Source organism: Pagrus pagrus, assembly GCF_965226575.1.
Source record: "Pagrus pagrus genome assembly, chromosome: 12".
NCBI classification, from domain to species: Eukaryota; Metazoa; Chordata; class Actinopteri; order Spariformes; family Sparidae; genus Pagrus; species Pagrus pagrus.
In genome coordinates this window covers 6,917,507-6,933,395 of record NC_140196.1, presented here as the reverse complement: position 1 = coordinate 6,933,395, position 15,889 = coordinate 6,917,507, and the positions used below count along the sequence as shown (strand labels likewise).

At 41.2% G+C, this 15,889-nt stretch overlaps 3 protein-coding genes across 4 annotated transcripts; 1 reads left to right on the top strand and 2 right to left on the bottom strand.

Moving 5' to 3' along the window:
- Positions 1 to 404: 404 nt before the first annotated feature.
- Positions 405 to 4,990, bottom strand: plekhj1 (pleckstrin homology domain containing, family J member 1). The gene is made up of 6 exons (XM_084370261.1): positions 4,583 to 4,990; positions 4,357 to 4,424; positions 4,155 to 4,221; positions 3,325 to 3,415; positions 1,985 to 2,048; positions 405 to 1,548 (listed from the first exon to the last, which is right to left on the bottom strand). Exons 1-6 carry the CDS (start codon positions 4,674 to 4,676, stop codon positions 1,456 to 1,458), a joined length of 477 nt encoding a protein of 158 aa, XP_084226387.1. The 5' UTR covers positions 4,677 to 4,990; the 3' UTR covers positions 405 to 1,455.
- A 1,675-nt stretch (positions 4,991 to 6,665) lies between these two features.
- sf3a2 (splicing factor 3a, subunit 2) lies at positions 6,666 to 9,518 on the top strand. The gene is made up of 8 exons (XM_084369296.1): positions 6,666 to 6,758; positions 7,456 to 7,714; positions 7,829 to 7,875; positions 8,179 to 8,288; positions 8,409 to 8,458; positions 8,555 to 8,695; positions 8,781 to 8,849; positions 8,953 to 9,518. The coding sequence occupies exons 2-8, from the start codon at positions 7,517 to 7,519 to the stop codon at positions 9,226 to 9,228; spliced, it is 891 nt and encodes a 296-aa protein (XP_084225422.1). The 5' UTR covers positions 6,666 to 6,758; positions 7,456 to 7,516; the 3' UTR covers positions 9,229 to 9,518.
- A 734-nt stretch (positions 9,519 to 10,252) lies between these two features.
- LOC311266560 (uncharacterized protein) lies at positions 10,253 to 15,128 on the bottom strand. 2 transcript variants are annotated; one of them, XM_084368976.1, is made up of 8 exons: positions 15,047 to 15,128; positions 13,737 to 13,861; positions 13,031 to 13,131; positions 11,559 to 11,587; positions 11,390 to 11,465; positions 11,160 to 11,294; positions 10,981 to 11,078; positions 10,253 to 10,896 (listed from the first exon to the last, which is right to left on the bottom strand). In XM_084368976.1, the coding sequence occupies exons 3-8, from the start codon at positions 13,122 to 13,124 to the stop codon at positions 10,510 to 10,512; spliced, it is 819 nt and encodes a 272-aa protein (XP_084225102.1). In that variant the 5' UTR covers positions 13,125 to 13,131; positions 13,737 to 13,861; positions 15,047 to 15,128; the 3' UTR covers positions 10,253 to 10,509. The 2 variants fall into 2 exon arrangements, with proteins under 2 accessions (XP_084225102.1, XP_084225103.1); XM_084368977.1 differs by lacking the exon at positions 15,047 to 15,128 and having other exon boundaries at positions 13,031 to 13,127; positions 13,737 to 13,855.
- Between the last annotated feature and the right edge of the window lie 761 nt (positions 15,129 to 15,889).

Genomic DNA, 15,889 nt, shown 5'->3' with positions numbered 1-15,889 from the left:
CTCCCACATCCTCAGCAGGGTGAATGTAAATCATGTGAAGCACAAATTATTAACATGCCAGCCAAGCCGATGCTGCACAGGGACAGCAGCCTGGGTCAAACCACAGAGGACAACATTAGAAAAAAAGCATTTGATGAAGCAAAACTATAGCTAGTTATCAGTCATCTCTCTGTGACATTATAAACATGTATTTTCAAATATTAGTGGCGATAAATGTGTCTATTTTCAACGAGATATACATGTTTTTCACAACAGACTGGGCACATCGGAGATGTTATTGACACTGACTGTAATATTCAATCAATGCATCATTTCCAGCTATTGACAAGTATTAAATGACCATGATTCAATACACACCTACAATAAATCTCATTCAACTTAACAGATGACACACACTTCATGAATTTAAAGTATTTTTCAAATGGCTTTATTAGTTAAAAAAAAAAAAAAAGGATGCCAGTGAAACAAATATAATCTAACATGAAGTAAAAACAGACTAAACACATTTGATGTGCAGTAGTTTAAAATAAACACATTCAATGACATACCCTCTTTGTGGTTATAGACTCCTGACTACTGGAATAAACACGTTTGCCAATTTGCAGCATACAGCGATTGCCACACTGTATATTAATATGAATGTTTTTTTTTAAAAATCCCGTCAAGAGTCCGGTATCCCAACATGGTCCAGCGGTTTAGCTAAAGGAAAGTGCCACGGAAAAAGTACAGTATGTTCAAGTACATTGTTGAAATTATAATAACAAAAAAACCCTTAACACCCAGTAATGTGCAAAAGTATAGTTTTTAAAACTAAATAGGCTACAAGATGAATGCATATTAATAATAGCTAAACTTTTTTTTTTTTTCACATAAAAAAAGTAAAATGGGTGGCTCAACTCAGCAGATCGAAAGGCCCATGCAGTTAAAATCAGAACAGTGAACGCTGCTGAAGGTTTCTGAATTGGGCGGGGTGTGTAATAATAATAAACTTCTTCAAATCCTGTGTGTTCACTTGATTAATAACAGTGATTTACACCAAATGTTCGGATGTCTTGGATTGATTTTCTTCAAACAAATAGTCCTGAAAGAAAGTCACAGCCACACTCTACAGCACAAGTACAATCAAAGGCTCTAAAAATGACATTGTCTAAAAGTATAGTATGTCTAGTAGAAAAAAATAGTATAAAACATGTTTTATACAACTAATTAACCAAGCAAAGTGTGAAAATGATACAGAAAATGAAATTTAAAAACCATAAACTGAAAATAAGACAATTTTGTTGAGTTTTCCACCAGCATAAGAAGATCCAGAGGTACACTAATACATTCAGCGCAGTGAAGATCAAAAAAAGCTCGAGTGCTTATAGTAACATTTTCAAACCAGTGAGGAGTGAATGTTGGAATGGCAGGTTGAGCTAAAATGAAATGAAGTACATCTGGACACAGGATGCTGGACTACAGGGAGGAGGTATCTCTAGCCACGAGCTGCAGGCCGTTGCTCACCTGGAAGCGAGTTTCATCTGATATACCATACTGCTCCAGAGGGTCCTGAGGAGAGACGAGATGATGATGAAGAAAGAAAACAAAAGCTCAGTGTTATTGAAGCAGGATCAAACTTCATATTAAACTGGTTAGTTTACAGAAAACACACAAAGATCCCTAGTGTGTCTCGGCAGGTAGTCTTTGATTCAGTGACGTTTTGAAATCTTTGAGACTTCGACCTCCAACCTTACCCACAGTGTAGCTGAGTGGAGTTTAATTGGCTGTTCTTACAACCTCCAAAATAACCTCAACAACCGTTTTTTCACAGAACTACTATTACTTAATCTTCCTCTACTGATCTACCCATCCATCTTCTTCTGATATTGATGATACTGAGCATTTCACTGGGTCCAAATACTCTTAAATTCTTTCCAGTATGTTTGATAGGAGCACCATCTGTGTGGCACTTAGTGTAATAACATGCTGCTGTGAAGGTTGTTACCTTGCCAGTGAGCCTGTGGATTTCAGTTCGATAGAAGATCAGGTTCTTCCTCATGAACTCGTAACTGAAAGAGACGAGATGACAAATTAATTTGATATTCGAGAAGGAAACAGTGTTCAAATGAATACAATAAAGATCAGGGCTGCAACTTGGTTTGTAATATATTTGTGATAAACCGTTTCAGCTCAGTGCATCCTATCAACCAAATCATTGCAGCTTTATTGGTCTATTACTGTCGTGATACAGAACCTCTAGGCATATATGGAAAATTAAAGCCCCCTTTCAACTAGAAAGCACCCAGGAAGCTTTGTAACGAACACAAATAAGAAACTGCTGTTCTACGATCGTTCTCTGTTTGACAGCATTGTTGTTTTCCGACCAAACTTTAAAACAGGACAATGTCAAGTCATGATGGACCAGCTGGAAACGGTTCAACACAAGTCACAATGCTGACATTGTGTCTCTGGAAACAGCTGCATCATTCATTTGTGATGGTTTCACCCATGTGAGTCTATTACCAGAGGCTAAAACACACTGAGGTGCAAGTTGTTCATATAACGTCTCACTGCACATTAAGACCAGCAAAAGCAAATACCAGTGCCAGAGCAATGTTTACTGCTGCAGATACGTGGCCATCATTGAGTTGTAGAGAACACAGCTCTTTTAGTAAGTGTTATAATAATGTTCATTCATAAGACCGTCGTTTTGTACATATTAAATATGTTGATGAAGGTTCTCAGTCAGCCGGGTCATGGTGATTCTACGTGCCACATCGTAGGCAACTGGACTTGTTTCAGTTTCTTGAAGACGTTTCACCTCTCGTCCAAGAGGCTTCTTCACTTCTAACTAACTGGAGAAGACAGATGGTTTGAAAGAGTAAAAGGATCCATCTATGTCAAACTGAAACAACCGCCCTAGCATCCCACATGAAGGCCGGTTGGTTCAACGACCCACAAGTGGCCTTAACGACTCTGAAACTGAGAGTTTCACTGAGTTTAAAATCCTGCAACTCCTCTCCAGTTAGTTAGAACTTGGACGAGAGGTGAAACGTCTTCAAGAAACTCAAACAAGACCAGCTGCCTACGATACAGCGCCTAGAACATATTAAATAAATTGTAATATTAAATTTAGTTGAGCATTACAGCATCTCAGTGAATTTTCTTATGAAGGAGGCGGGCCTTTGTTGGCACTGCAGGCGGTGTGTCAAAACGCTGTGGGAAAGGAAAGCAAGAAAGCGCAGCTGGTACTGGTGTATGGCTAATCCGGAAAATGAGCATTGAAACCGTCAAACTGTGAAGATCTTGGTGTCTGTTAATAAGATGGTAAAGACACAGTCCTACCTGGCCTTGATAATGGCGTCTACCCACTCCCCACACTGCTCTTCAGAGTCGCACTCAAACAGATACTTCCTCTCTGCTTCATCCAGAAATGCTACAAAAGAAGCACATAGGATTACTCAGAAATACATGATGCAAAAACAGAAACAATAGAGACATGATGGACTATGCTTTTTGGGTTTTTGCCTTTCCTGTATTGTGTTATGTAGCATTGTTGTGCATATAAAAGGTCTGCAAAGTAAAAAACCCCGAAGTCCACACCTAAAGGAGTCACTCTCTCCCACAGAAAACACCTCCTGCACTGCCTGAAACACCTGGTTTGGAGTCAAGCCTTTACTTCTGTAACTTATGTGTGTCACAATGTAACAGGGGTTATATAAATCTATATTTTTATATATTTATTATAAAATATATACACTCCAGTCAGTCTGCAGACATACACCTGCGACTGCTGTAGTGGCGTTATTTTCTATCACACTACCCTGCTCGGCATGACTCGCCTTACTCTGCCTCTGATTGGCTACATCCTGCCTGTTAATGCGCATGTGCAGCTCTCACCAAAGATTGAACAGAGGCGAGATGTCTCACTTCGTAGCTAAAACAGAGCGTTCAAGACACAGTGTGAAAAGGGATGCTGCAGCAATGCACCATGAGAAAAATAATGTGTTTTTTGAAAATTAAACTATGTAAACTTGTTCTACTAGGACCCCCAAATAAAAGTATGAACCTGAAAGTTAACATAATATGACCTCTTTAAGATGCATTTTCTCTATTGCTCTTCAGTGATATGTGAAGTCAGGAAGTGAAGGTTGTTCATGTGAAATGTAGTTCACCAATAGAGAAGGTCTGGCTGTCCTCCTTCTCCACCCGACACTGCTCCAGCAGCAAAGCTCCAATAGGCTGACAAAAACAAAATAAAACATAATTTTCATACATGTGTTTGTCCTTTGCAAAGCGGACAAAGGTGTGTCAATGTGTACATGCTGTGATAATAACTGCAGCACGTCCAGGTGTTCAAATAAAGACTCAGCTGACCTCCTCCTCATCAGTCCGGAAGTAAAAGAGGAAGTTAACGATGAGTTTCACCAGCCTCTTCTTCACAACTGTGTGACACCAGAAAAGGAACTGAGATTAAACTTAAGACAGACAGACAGGACAGTTGTCTCCACAGCTCGTGCAGCCTGCGGTGCTGACCCAAACATTAGCTGCAGCCCACACAACATGAAACGGAAGTGAGAGTGATGAAGAGTCGGTGTGTTACCGTCCCCCTTCTTGGGTCCTCTCATCCCCAGCTCGGCTGCCTTCTCTGACGGCTGGCGGCTCAGGGACACCAGCTCCTTCTCGTTGAAACGCATCACGCTCACTGACGCAGTAAAAACACGGTCCCACACACTTTCACTGCGGCGGAGACATTCCCACGACCGAGGACATAACCGTGGACCGAGCGGAACAATAGTCAGGAGGAGGTACCGTCGACTAAACGTCCCCGAGTCGCTGTCTGCTGTTGTCTGTAAGTGACGGAGAGTGTCTGCTCATTTCTGCGGGTCAAGCTAACACCGAGGTGTCGGACTTCTCCTTCATGCCACACACACCGGACACACAACACACACTCCTCTCGTCTGGCAGCGACACTCCTCACTGGTGGTAGTACGGCAGGCGGCGAGGGTCAAACTAGGCGAGGAGCGCGTCATAAACCAGAAATACTTTCCAAGGGTGCAGCAGCCCAGTGGTGGAAGAAGCATGAAATCCAGGTAGTAAGTGAAAGTGAAAGTGTTATATGTGATGCCACACTGTAAAAAAAAACCAATATGCTGCAATTTCAGAATGTTATAAAAGTAAAAGTACTATAAACCACACTGTAAAAATACTTTATAGTTGCCTAGAAGTATAAATATTAGACCCGGCAGGTACAACAACGACGACGTCAACACCTGTTGGGGAGGGTCCGTTGTGTAGAGATGAACTAGTGAGTATCAAAACGAATATGTAAATATTAGCATGTTAGCTCAATAGCTTCCAGGTCATGTGACCAATTGACTCAAAATCATGTTGGGATCATGTAACTACACTGGCTGCATGAGATACGCCTCTTGTTTTTACATTTTACATCTTTAAATATTTTTTATGAATTTTTATGAATTATTTATATGCAAATATTAGCATGTTAGCTCAATAGCTTCCAGGTCATGTGATCAATTGACTCAAAATCATGTTGGGATCATGTAACTACACTGGCTGCATGAGATACGCCTCTTGTTTTTGCGTTTTACATCATTTTACACATTTTATTAATTTTTAGCCTTTATGTAAATATTAGCTCAATACAGCTCAATAGCTTTAAACACAGTATCTCTGCTTTAAATATCCCACATTTTTATTTTGAAAACAGGAAGTCGGTACACGCTGTAGCCGTCTTCTCCGTGTGTTTACTGTAAAGTCTTGAATACAGGTGCACTTGAAATGTTGGAGTGGCTGCGAATGTCGAATATCCAACTTAAACTAACTTCACTGAAGTCTTGTCATGATGTATTTTCCAGCTGGCCCAAGACGATTTTTTAAAGAGTTTTGGCTTAAGAAGTCGCCCCACAAAGGAAGACTCTTTCAGTTTATCACAAATATTAGCATTAAATCATCATTTTGAGGGTACGTGGTTTTCACTGGGCAGGAAGGGTTTGAAATATGTAGCCAGCAACGTAAATGATGTGGAGTAGTGGAGTAGAAAGTGCAGTATTTGCCTCTGAGATACAGCGGAGCAAACAAAATTGAAGTTGCATGAAATCCTAAAATGTCTACGTCAGCACTTGAGTAAATATACTTACATTTCACCACTGGGTCAGAGCCTTATACTGTGTTTTGTGTGTGTTTGTTTTCAGAATGAGGGAGAGAGACAACGTGAAAAAGGGACAGGAAGAGAGGGACAAAAGGTAAAACAAATAATACATGTGTCTTCTGTTAAAATGTATATATCTGTATAATTGACCTGTTGTTTCGTGTGTTGTCTTCTCATTTCAGAGGGCCCCATGACTGCCTTTGCCTTGGGCCCCAAATTTCTTAAATCCGCCACTGCAAGTACCTCAAATTTGTACTGAAGAAGCTGAAACCAGCAAATGTTTGACATTTTTGCTTGAAAAATGGCTAAAACGATGAATTTACCCTCTTAATAGTTGGCAATTAATTTTATTTTGATCAAATAATTGATTAATCGACCAATCGTTGCAGCTTTAGTTGTAGGTAACGTGTAACGTGCAAGTAAATCTGTGGGTAATCATCACTTTTGTCAAGAAAGCCAAGCTGGCCGTCGCTCCGGTCCACGAGGTGGCGGTAGGAAGCACCGGAAGCCGTTTGCAACCGCCAAACACCGAAGAAGAAGAAGAAGGAGCCGCTTGAGCATGCGCACTACAATTCTACGTCGGCATGATCGTAACGTCGTGTAGCAGGTGAGTGTTTTGGACAAAGATAAGTGTTTTAAAATATCCCGCCACGTCTAGGGATCGTTTCTCGTGTGATTAATAATCTTTTATGACATGTGCAGAGTTTTATACGCTTCTCGTTTCTCTCGATCATTCCGATTTGTTAAAATCCTTTAATAACTTGTTGGAAACACCGTTAGCTTAGCACTAGCATTGTCATAAACCATTCAGTAGCTAGCGTTACGTTACACCAACACACTTCAGCTAGCTGGATTTTGTTGAGCTCACTTAATAGAGAGCATTGATGGTATAGCATGATAAAATGATCATCTTAATTGAGGTAAATTATCTAAAAGATAAAGAAATATCTGGCTACATCACTCTGCTGTTACCGGTTTGCTGACTTCCCAGTAGTTAGACCTGTCCCTTGAGAGGGAAGTTAGCATCAAGAACATCAGTCAAGAGGGCTCTGATGAGTAATTATACAGTTTTATAACACTTGAAATGCAACCCAGATTAATTACGGATGTAGTTGTGGTAACATCAATCTTAAATATAAAGATAAATATTAAATATAAATGAATTATCAATATGGAAAATACAGTTCGTAGTCAGTTAAGAGGTAGTGTAACCACAGTGCAGGAATACATAGCAAGGTAATAACAGCAAATATTGTTTGTTTGCATCCTAAAATGAATGTAAAACGTGCTTTATTTTTCCTCAGATAATCACAAAGGATCTGCCTTGAGTACCTTTCTATCGTGGTAAGCTAAATCCACGCAAACATGGATTTCCAGCATCGAGCTGGAGGGAAGACGGGGAGCGGCGGGGTGGCGTCCGCCTCTGAGAGTAACCGTGATCGACGAGAGCGGTTACGTCAGCTGGCCCTGGAGACCATCGACATCAACAAAGACCCCTACTTTATGAAGAATCATTTAGGATCATATGAGTGTAAACTTTGTCTGACACTTCATAACAACGAGGTGAGGAGATACACGATGAAACTCTGTGAGATTTAGTTATCTGAACTTGGTGCTATTGCTTGGTATTTTGTTTGAAACCAAAAAATCACAAGCTGCTCTCGTCTGTATTTACAGGGCAGCTACTTGGCTCACACACAAGGAAAGAAACATCAGACCAACTTGTAAGTCCACATCTTGTCTACACCCTAAATTCTGCTGTCACGTTGTCTCTTTGGTTCAGTTAAACTGGTGTTTAGGTCAGCACACAGCCAAGTGCTGAGTTCAGATATATTGCACTGTCAAAATGAGTATGGGTTAAACTGCAATAGGATTTTTTTTTATTGGTTTAGGTTGTGTTTAATGTTACTGATTAATTTTACTTCACTTTTCCATGACTTATAAACCATTTCATAGTTGCTGTGAGGAGAAATAACCCATTGTGTCCAGTGTGTAGGTGAAAAAACACTATGTTTTGTGTGTTTTAGAGCACGGAGAGCAGCCAAGGAGGCCAAAGAAGCTCCTGCTCAGCCGGCTCCAGCAAAAGTTAAAGTTGAGGTCAAGAAGTTTGTCAAAATTGGTCGACCAGGGTACAAAGGTAAGCTGGCTGCATGGTTACGAATTAATGCAGTTCTCTATGTAGTTTAGCATGATATCAGTTTAACTACAAATGTTTTGTGTTTTAATATATTGACATGTGTTTCTCCTTTCTCTATAGTAACCAAACAGAGGGACCCAGAGACCGGACAACAGTCCTTACTTTTCCAGGTCAGTTCTTAAACAAAGCACATTTATATGAAGGTCCACTTAATTTCCACTGCATTGTACAGCTCAGTACCTGTTTATCTTTTCTCTGGTCATCAGATTGACTACCCAGAGATCGCTGAAGGAATCGGACCCAGGCATCGCTTCATGTCTGCTTACGAGCAGCGCATCGAGCCGCCTGACCGTCGCTGGCAGTACCTGCTTCTGGCTGCAGAACCGTATGAGACTATTGCTTTTAAGGTGAGTGAAAGCTGCACTTCTGTTGTGCTCTTGTTAAGAGTTGTCTTCTTGCGGTTGTATAAAATCAACATCTTTGCTCTTTTAGGTCCCCAGTAGAGAAATTGATAAAGCAGAAAATCGCTTCTGGACCCACTGGAACAGAGAAACTAAACAGGTACCGATCAGCTGATTAGCATTCGTTACACAAAGCCAAACTGGTAATTTAATTAGAGAAAGGACAGGTGATGGTTTAACCTGTCTTTGTTTTTTCCTCCCAGTTCTTCCTTCAGTTCCACTTCAAAATGGAGAAAGCTGTTCCTCAGTCCAGCGGTCCGCCCCCTGCTGCAGGCGTGAAGCGCCCCCCTCCTCTCATGAGTGGAGTCGGACCTCGCCCACCAAATGATTCTCTTCCCCCCCCGCCGCCAGGAGGGATGCCCGTCCCCCCTCTCCCACCCGGTGCCCCAGGTGCCCCCCACATGCCCCCTCAGATGCCCATGCCCCCCATGCCAATGAGACCACCTCCACCTGAGGGCATCTCACTATCTAATAATTGATCCTCTGCCAGCGTTTCATGATCACCTCCTTTCATGGTGTGCTGTCCCTCTGCCCTGCCGGTCTACAGTGTCTCCCTTTAGATACATTCAGGTTTTGGTTTTTTTGTTTCTACACATGATGTCCGCATTTAGTAGACTTTTATACATTTGTTTGGTTTATGTAAATGTGTGGGGCAGTCTGTGTGATCACACTGTTTTGTATAAATACTTACATTCTGGATATGCAGCTATGATTGAACATAGCTCATCTTTTAAGATACTGTTTTTGTAATTAAATTCTGTGGAGAAAAACATTTGAGTCTCAAAAGTGTGTTTTCACAAAGACATCACACATAGAAAGATCTGTTACCTGGTTGGTTGGTTTGTCAGCAGGATTTCACATGAACTGTTAAACGTATTAAACTTGGATGGATTTCTACATTTTCGTTAACTTCTTAGGGAATAACGCAGAATAATCAGACGTATTTAAGTGGTTGGTATCTATGAGTGACTACAATTTGGTGTGGATCCAAATAAAAATCCAGATCTAGTGGATTTAAATATGATTTATTTGATATTGGAAGACTTGATTGAGTTAAAAGAGACTGTAGGACCTTGTAGGAGGTATGCGCTGTACTAGAGTGCCATTCTAGTTGATACAGTATATATATTCTTTGCTTGAAGTTGTTGATCAGGATAAAAGCTTGAATTTACATCTTAAAGTGTCTTCAATTTTGTATATTATAATATATATATATAACTCTTAATTTTGAATTTGTGAGGTCACAAACATTTTATCCAATTGAATTTATCCAACTTTGAATTTCTTTTTGTTGAGGCAAGGTCTTTTATGTAAAAGTTCACATTTCTGACTGACTTCTGTACAAATCTTCACACCTGCAACTCAACATAATACAACCTTTTTACTAAAATGCTTGAACTTACCTGATGGCAAAATGTACATCAACCAAACTCACTCTAATAACCATTTTGTCTAAATTATTAAATTGACTTTTTTTTTCCATTAAGCAGTCGACAAAATAAATTCGGTGAAAATGAAAACGTCTTTACTGGAAACATGAAGCTCCGTTACACAAAATCACATAGCAAAGCAACAAGAGGCTGAAACACTGACGTTGATTGTGTCATTGAACTACCAGCACACTTTATTTTTGAGTGTCAGCGTCTGACAGAGAAAATCTATCACTGAATTCAATATTGCCGCCTTTTAATAATGCTATCAAATCAATTCAGCTGAAAACTTAAAAAATGAATCTGTCTGCCGCAGAACAAAGAATCAACTCATCCCTTCTGAGTCTTTTTCTTCTCTTTCTGTTCCTCCGGCTTTTTGTTCTTCTTGGGCACAGCCTCCTCATTTCCTTCCTCCTCCTCCTCTTCATCATCTGCTGCTTCTTCTGGTTCCTCCGTTTTATCTTTTTCTTTCTTGTCTTTGATTTCTTCATCCTTTCCTTTCTTGGCTCTCCTGTCCTTTAATTTCCCCTGTCTTTTCTTCATGAGGTTTTTGACTGGCAGTGGCTTGTTTCTGAGGCGTCTTGATGTTTGTGCTGCTGCTGCTCTCTTTGACTTTCCTCTTTTGACTTCCCCATCATCGTCTTCCTCCTCCTCATCCTCTTCATCATCGAGGTCTGGCAGCCACCACGATATGACTTCCCATAGGGATGTCTCGGGCTAGAGGGGGGAGAACACGTGAAGTAGTTGTACACAGTACAAACTGAGGTACGTGCACAGCTGTTTTAGAAAAGGCCTCTTTACCTCTGCCGGTTGTCCTCGGTGTCGTAATGCGCCCGACCGCCTCACTGTCAGTCCATATTCCTCCTCCTCCTCTGCTGCCCTCTGACCCCGCAGAGTTTCTGTGTTTTCAAAAGAGAAAACTGAGCCACAGCAAGTATGTAACTTTATCACTGTGGTCCTGTTTTTGCGAGTTTACTTGCCGTTAAGCCTCTGAAAGCCTGAGGTGAGCACCAGTATGGTGATCGCCACAAACAGGCAGCGGTTGAGGGTGACGTTCTCCCACGGTGTTTCAGTCTGGGTCGGGTTGTGGATGGACAAGGCTTTGGGCAACGACGCTGGAGGAAATAGAAGAAGCTTTTATTGTAATCCAGCAACTTAAGCGAGCAATAAAAGCTGACAAAGGTTTAGGAGAAGGATGGTGAAGACTCACTTGTTCTGGGGAAGCTGGGTTCCCGGGGTAAAGTCCTTGGTTCTGCTCTCGGTTGCTGCGGAGCTGGAGGCATTTCCTATTAAAGACAAATATGTAGTTTAGAAGAAAAGACAAATAAGGGATGTCAACACAGTGAATAATTGTTTATGTTGGTTGTTTTCCAGCTTACCTCTCTGACTTTCCTTGCGGTGTACATTTCTGAAACAGACAGATGGAGGTTTACTGAGCGGCGGCCTCACAAACCATGAACAACAAACTGAAGCCTCGACAACCCTCGTCTCAATCTGGACTTTATTTATCCACATTAACTTGATGTATATTCATACATTTGTGCTGGCCGACATATGCTTCATTTTATTAGACTCTCATTAAAATAAAATACACTGAGAATCTACTCAGCCAAACTTTATTTATCAGACAAACACAGAAGATGTTTACCACCATGCTAGTGAATCTGTTGAACTTAATGCTAACATCATATTTAGCGAACATTTGCGAATTAAGCAATTTCAATAGTTTTGCAGGTATTTTGTCATAAACATGACACTTGGAAAATTAAAGGTGCATTTTGTACTGCTGCTCTTTGCTAGCTATCCTTTGCTCTAGCTAATGCGCTAATTAGCCATCAGCTCAGTGGAACGACAAACCAAGACTATTTTTATTTCAGTTTATGTCGAGTTTGAATTAATGAGTTTAACAATGAGTCAATGAGGCAATTAAGCTCTTCTTAGTTTGATAAAAGAGAGAAGCTTGAATTCAGAAGGTGTACTGTTGGTGTTTGTTAAGGAAAATAGATATAAATATTTCCCTTCTTGACATATTGTGAGTTTATATTGTTCATTAATTGCACTTAAAGCAAAGAAAGCTTGTGAAATGTGAAGCGACTGGCACTGGCATGTGTCTCCCCGCTGAAACTCACCTATCGCGGTACAAAACAGTGTTATGATACAGGACGGGCCGAGGCTAGCTAGTTAGCATGCTAAACTCAGTCTAACATCAACATGGCTGTTTCTTCATATTCTCCTGATAATGTTTGTTCATTTTTTTGAACATTTTACACAAAAATTCTGGTCATATCTTACAGATTGCTCCTTTAAAGTCTTTTAAACTTTGACCCAATAGTTATGAAACGCAATGGGATAATCTAAATCATTAGGAGTATGAGTACATGCATTTTGATACCACATTTCATATTATTCCAGCCAATAGTTTTTGAGATATTTCACTCCAAACCAGGCATCAGCTTCATGGTGGTGCTAGTTGAAAATGCAGGTGATCACCAGAGTCATTAGGCTTCATCCTCTGGGGACCATATAAGGCTCTACGAAGTGATTTCAGTCTGCACCAAAGTGCTGGCAAATCAAAACGCATCCCCCCATACGGTCTTTTGTGACTTTTAAGAGCTCTGTCTGACAAGGAGGATTTTGTGAGCTTGGAGAGATTGAAGCTTATTACACCCACCATCCATTCAGCACCGCATTATCACTGTGAAGCCTCTGACCAGGAGTCACATTACAGCAGCTCCCTGTGCTGCTGCTCCCAAGTATTTATAGAGTGGTACAATATATGTACAATGGATAAAGGCTTTTATGTGCAGGCATTACAGATTCAGTGTGTGCGTGTGTTTGTGTGTGTCGCCACCTGGTCTGCGGATCTGTCGAACAGGCTTCTGTGGAGGAGGATCTGCTCTTGGTGGCCCTAACTCCTCTTCAAATGTCTCATAGCTTTCTTCCATCCCCTGCCTGAGAGAGATAGAGAGGGGAAGGAGATGGAAGTCGCTCAAAGAAACGAGTTTGTTGAAAAAAGACTGAGCGGATTTCTAAAGTACATGTTACACAAAGCTTTGCATGTGATCCTGGCTGTTGTCAGAGGCCAGTTCAGTCTGTGGATTGTTGGTATCTTTAGAAACCGCCAAAAAAATAAGAGGATTCAATGGATCACAATGTCACTGCAGTCGTTCTTATCGGTATTCCTCACCGGGTACTATAGAAGGAAAGTTATTTCCATTGTCTCATCAACATTTTACTTTGGCTCCACAAAATGATTCAAGTAAAAGGTCAACATCTCCAGTTTATGAATAAAACTGAGGCCGTTTCCTGACCTTCACATTTACAGATGAATGCTGCGCGGCCCTTATGTCTTACATGACATTTCTACACGGACATTGAGCTAATGTCCCGGCAGCACTATAAATAGATGAAGCAATGCCACCGGAGAGACAGACGGATACACGCCGCATATAAATACACAAAAAGAAAGCGGCCGATGTTTCTATTATACCCCTGGCTGGCCTCTCTGGTGATGAAGCCTGACCTCTGACCCAGATTGAAAGAAGGACCTGGCCTACCTGCCTCGACATTTGGGGTCCCCGCGGGGCAGCGTCGTGGGAACCTTTGTCACAGAGCCTGTTGTTCCTCTGCAGAGATGGCAGCAGCGTCGCACTCTGAACTGTCTGACAGCCAAGCACAGGTGCTGCCGGAGAATGAAAAAACAAAAAGAATAGAGTGTCAGTCAAACTGAGGCAGCGTTGACATTGACATGTGCCGTACAGCTGTCAAGTCCCAGGAGAGGAGGGGAAGGAGGGGAAGGAGGAGGCCACAGGTTATGTTTTGGAAAAAACCCCGAACAATTGAAGAGAAATCTCATAAAATTTGATCTCATTTGGTTTCAGCGCAGTAACAGCTCACCAATCCTGCACAACTAGGAGCTAACTATTTCTACTGTTCGATACAGTCGGCTACATTCAGCTGTCTATGAACCATTTATCTATTACTTCAAACTAGCCTACATCTCAAAAATGCATCCACTACTTTTAGCTTTTCACCATTTAATAGCTACTTTTAGCAAACTATGTTTTAGTGTTAGCTGTTAGCCTGTTAGTTAGGCTACATGGAGACAATTTCAACCATTTATCAATTACTTTGAGCCACATATTAACTATTTAAGCATTAAAAGTTGTGGATAAATGATTGGAATACATTAAGTAGATAATTAAGTACCCTTTTCTCAATAACATGAACCTTTTTCAACCATGTTCCCATTACTTGTTACCTATAAACTTATCTGCCTGACTGTAATCTATAGTGTTCAGGTGTTAGAGCTGAATCAGTAAGTGGATATATGCACACAAATTAGTTAAGCTTCTCTTCAATCGTCCCAAATACCCCTCATTTGGACACTTCTGTGTTTCACCAGCAGAGAGCACCACTGTGCTGAGGAGACGTCTGTGGCTGCTCTGCTCTGCAAACTCTGTCAGACTGACTGGCTGACACAAAGACTAACAGACAGGCTGGTGGCACATTTCCTTTGAGCGAGCTGATCATCAGCTGCGGACCTTATATCAAACACTTTATAAACACACATGACCAGTTTGTAAATCATTTCCTTCTCTTGTACGTTGCCTCAGTCCATCTTTCTTCTGCAATCTCGTCAACTGACTGAAGTTGATATTATCATACTGTGTTTGTGTGCGAGTGTGGTGTGAGGCTGTCAGGCAGATTCGCCCTCTTTTATGTGACGGGGACGCCGCTAACAAGAGGCAGTGTAAACAGATGTAAAGATGACTGGGTTATATCAGGGTGAGGTGGTTGCAGGCCACCTTTATGTGAGAGAGGAAGTGTTGGTAAACAGACTTGTGGCAATGTCGATGACTCATACCTTTGCTGGGACTCTGCCCAATTCCTGCTGAATCACACGTCTGCTATACCCATCACTTTGAATTGGACATAAGCTCCGTAACCTTTGCCGTGGGTGGACTCACCGAGAGGAGGCTGGGGTCTCGAATAGTACCCAGAGCTGCGTATGACATAATGTGCATAACCTGACACAACCTTTATCTGTCAGTGGAGGTGTTTGTTTGCTATTTAATCAAGTTTAAAACATGACAACAACTCAAAATTCACAAAGCGTTGTTGGCTATTTCACCCTCGTCTAGCTGTAACCGGTTTCCTCATACAGTCATGATCGACCCGTTTATGTGACTTTTACAAATCACCATAGATACTAAGTATACAAGACATTACCATCATCTAATTAGAAGCGCTTCAGCCATGCTAGTGGCGCGGCTTTATGGATGGTAATGTTAGGTGGTCGGCGTCTCAACGATTATTGGATGGACTGCCATTAAATGTGATTCAGACGTTTATTGTCCCCTCAGGACGAATTGTAACAACTGGGGAACCTCTCGCTTTTCATTTAGCACAATCATCAGGTCAAATGTCAATATATTTTATTTTTATGACCATCTACCTGCAAAAGCTGTGTTTAGTGCTGCTAAGCAAATGCTAGCATGCTAACACACGATGTGGGAACATGGCAAACATTATACCTGCTTCACATCAGCATGTTAGCATTGTCACTGTGAGTATATTAGCATGCTGATGTTAGCATTTAGCTCCTGTTAAACATACTCCAGTGCCTAGTTGAATGCTGTGCACACAATATGCAAAGTGCACTATATGTTTTGTATGTATGTGATGGAGTACCTCATATTCACAGTGC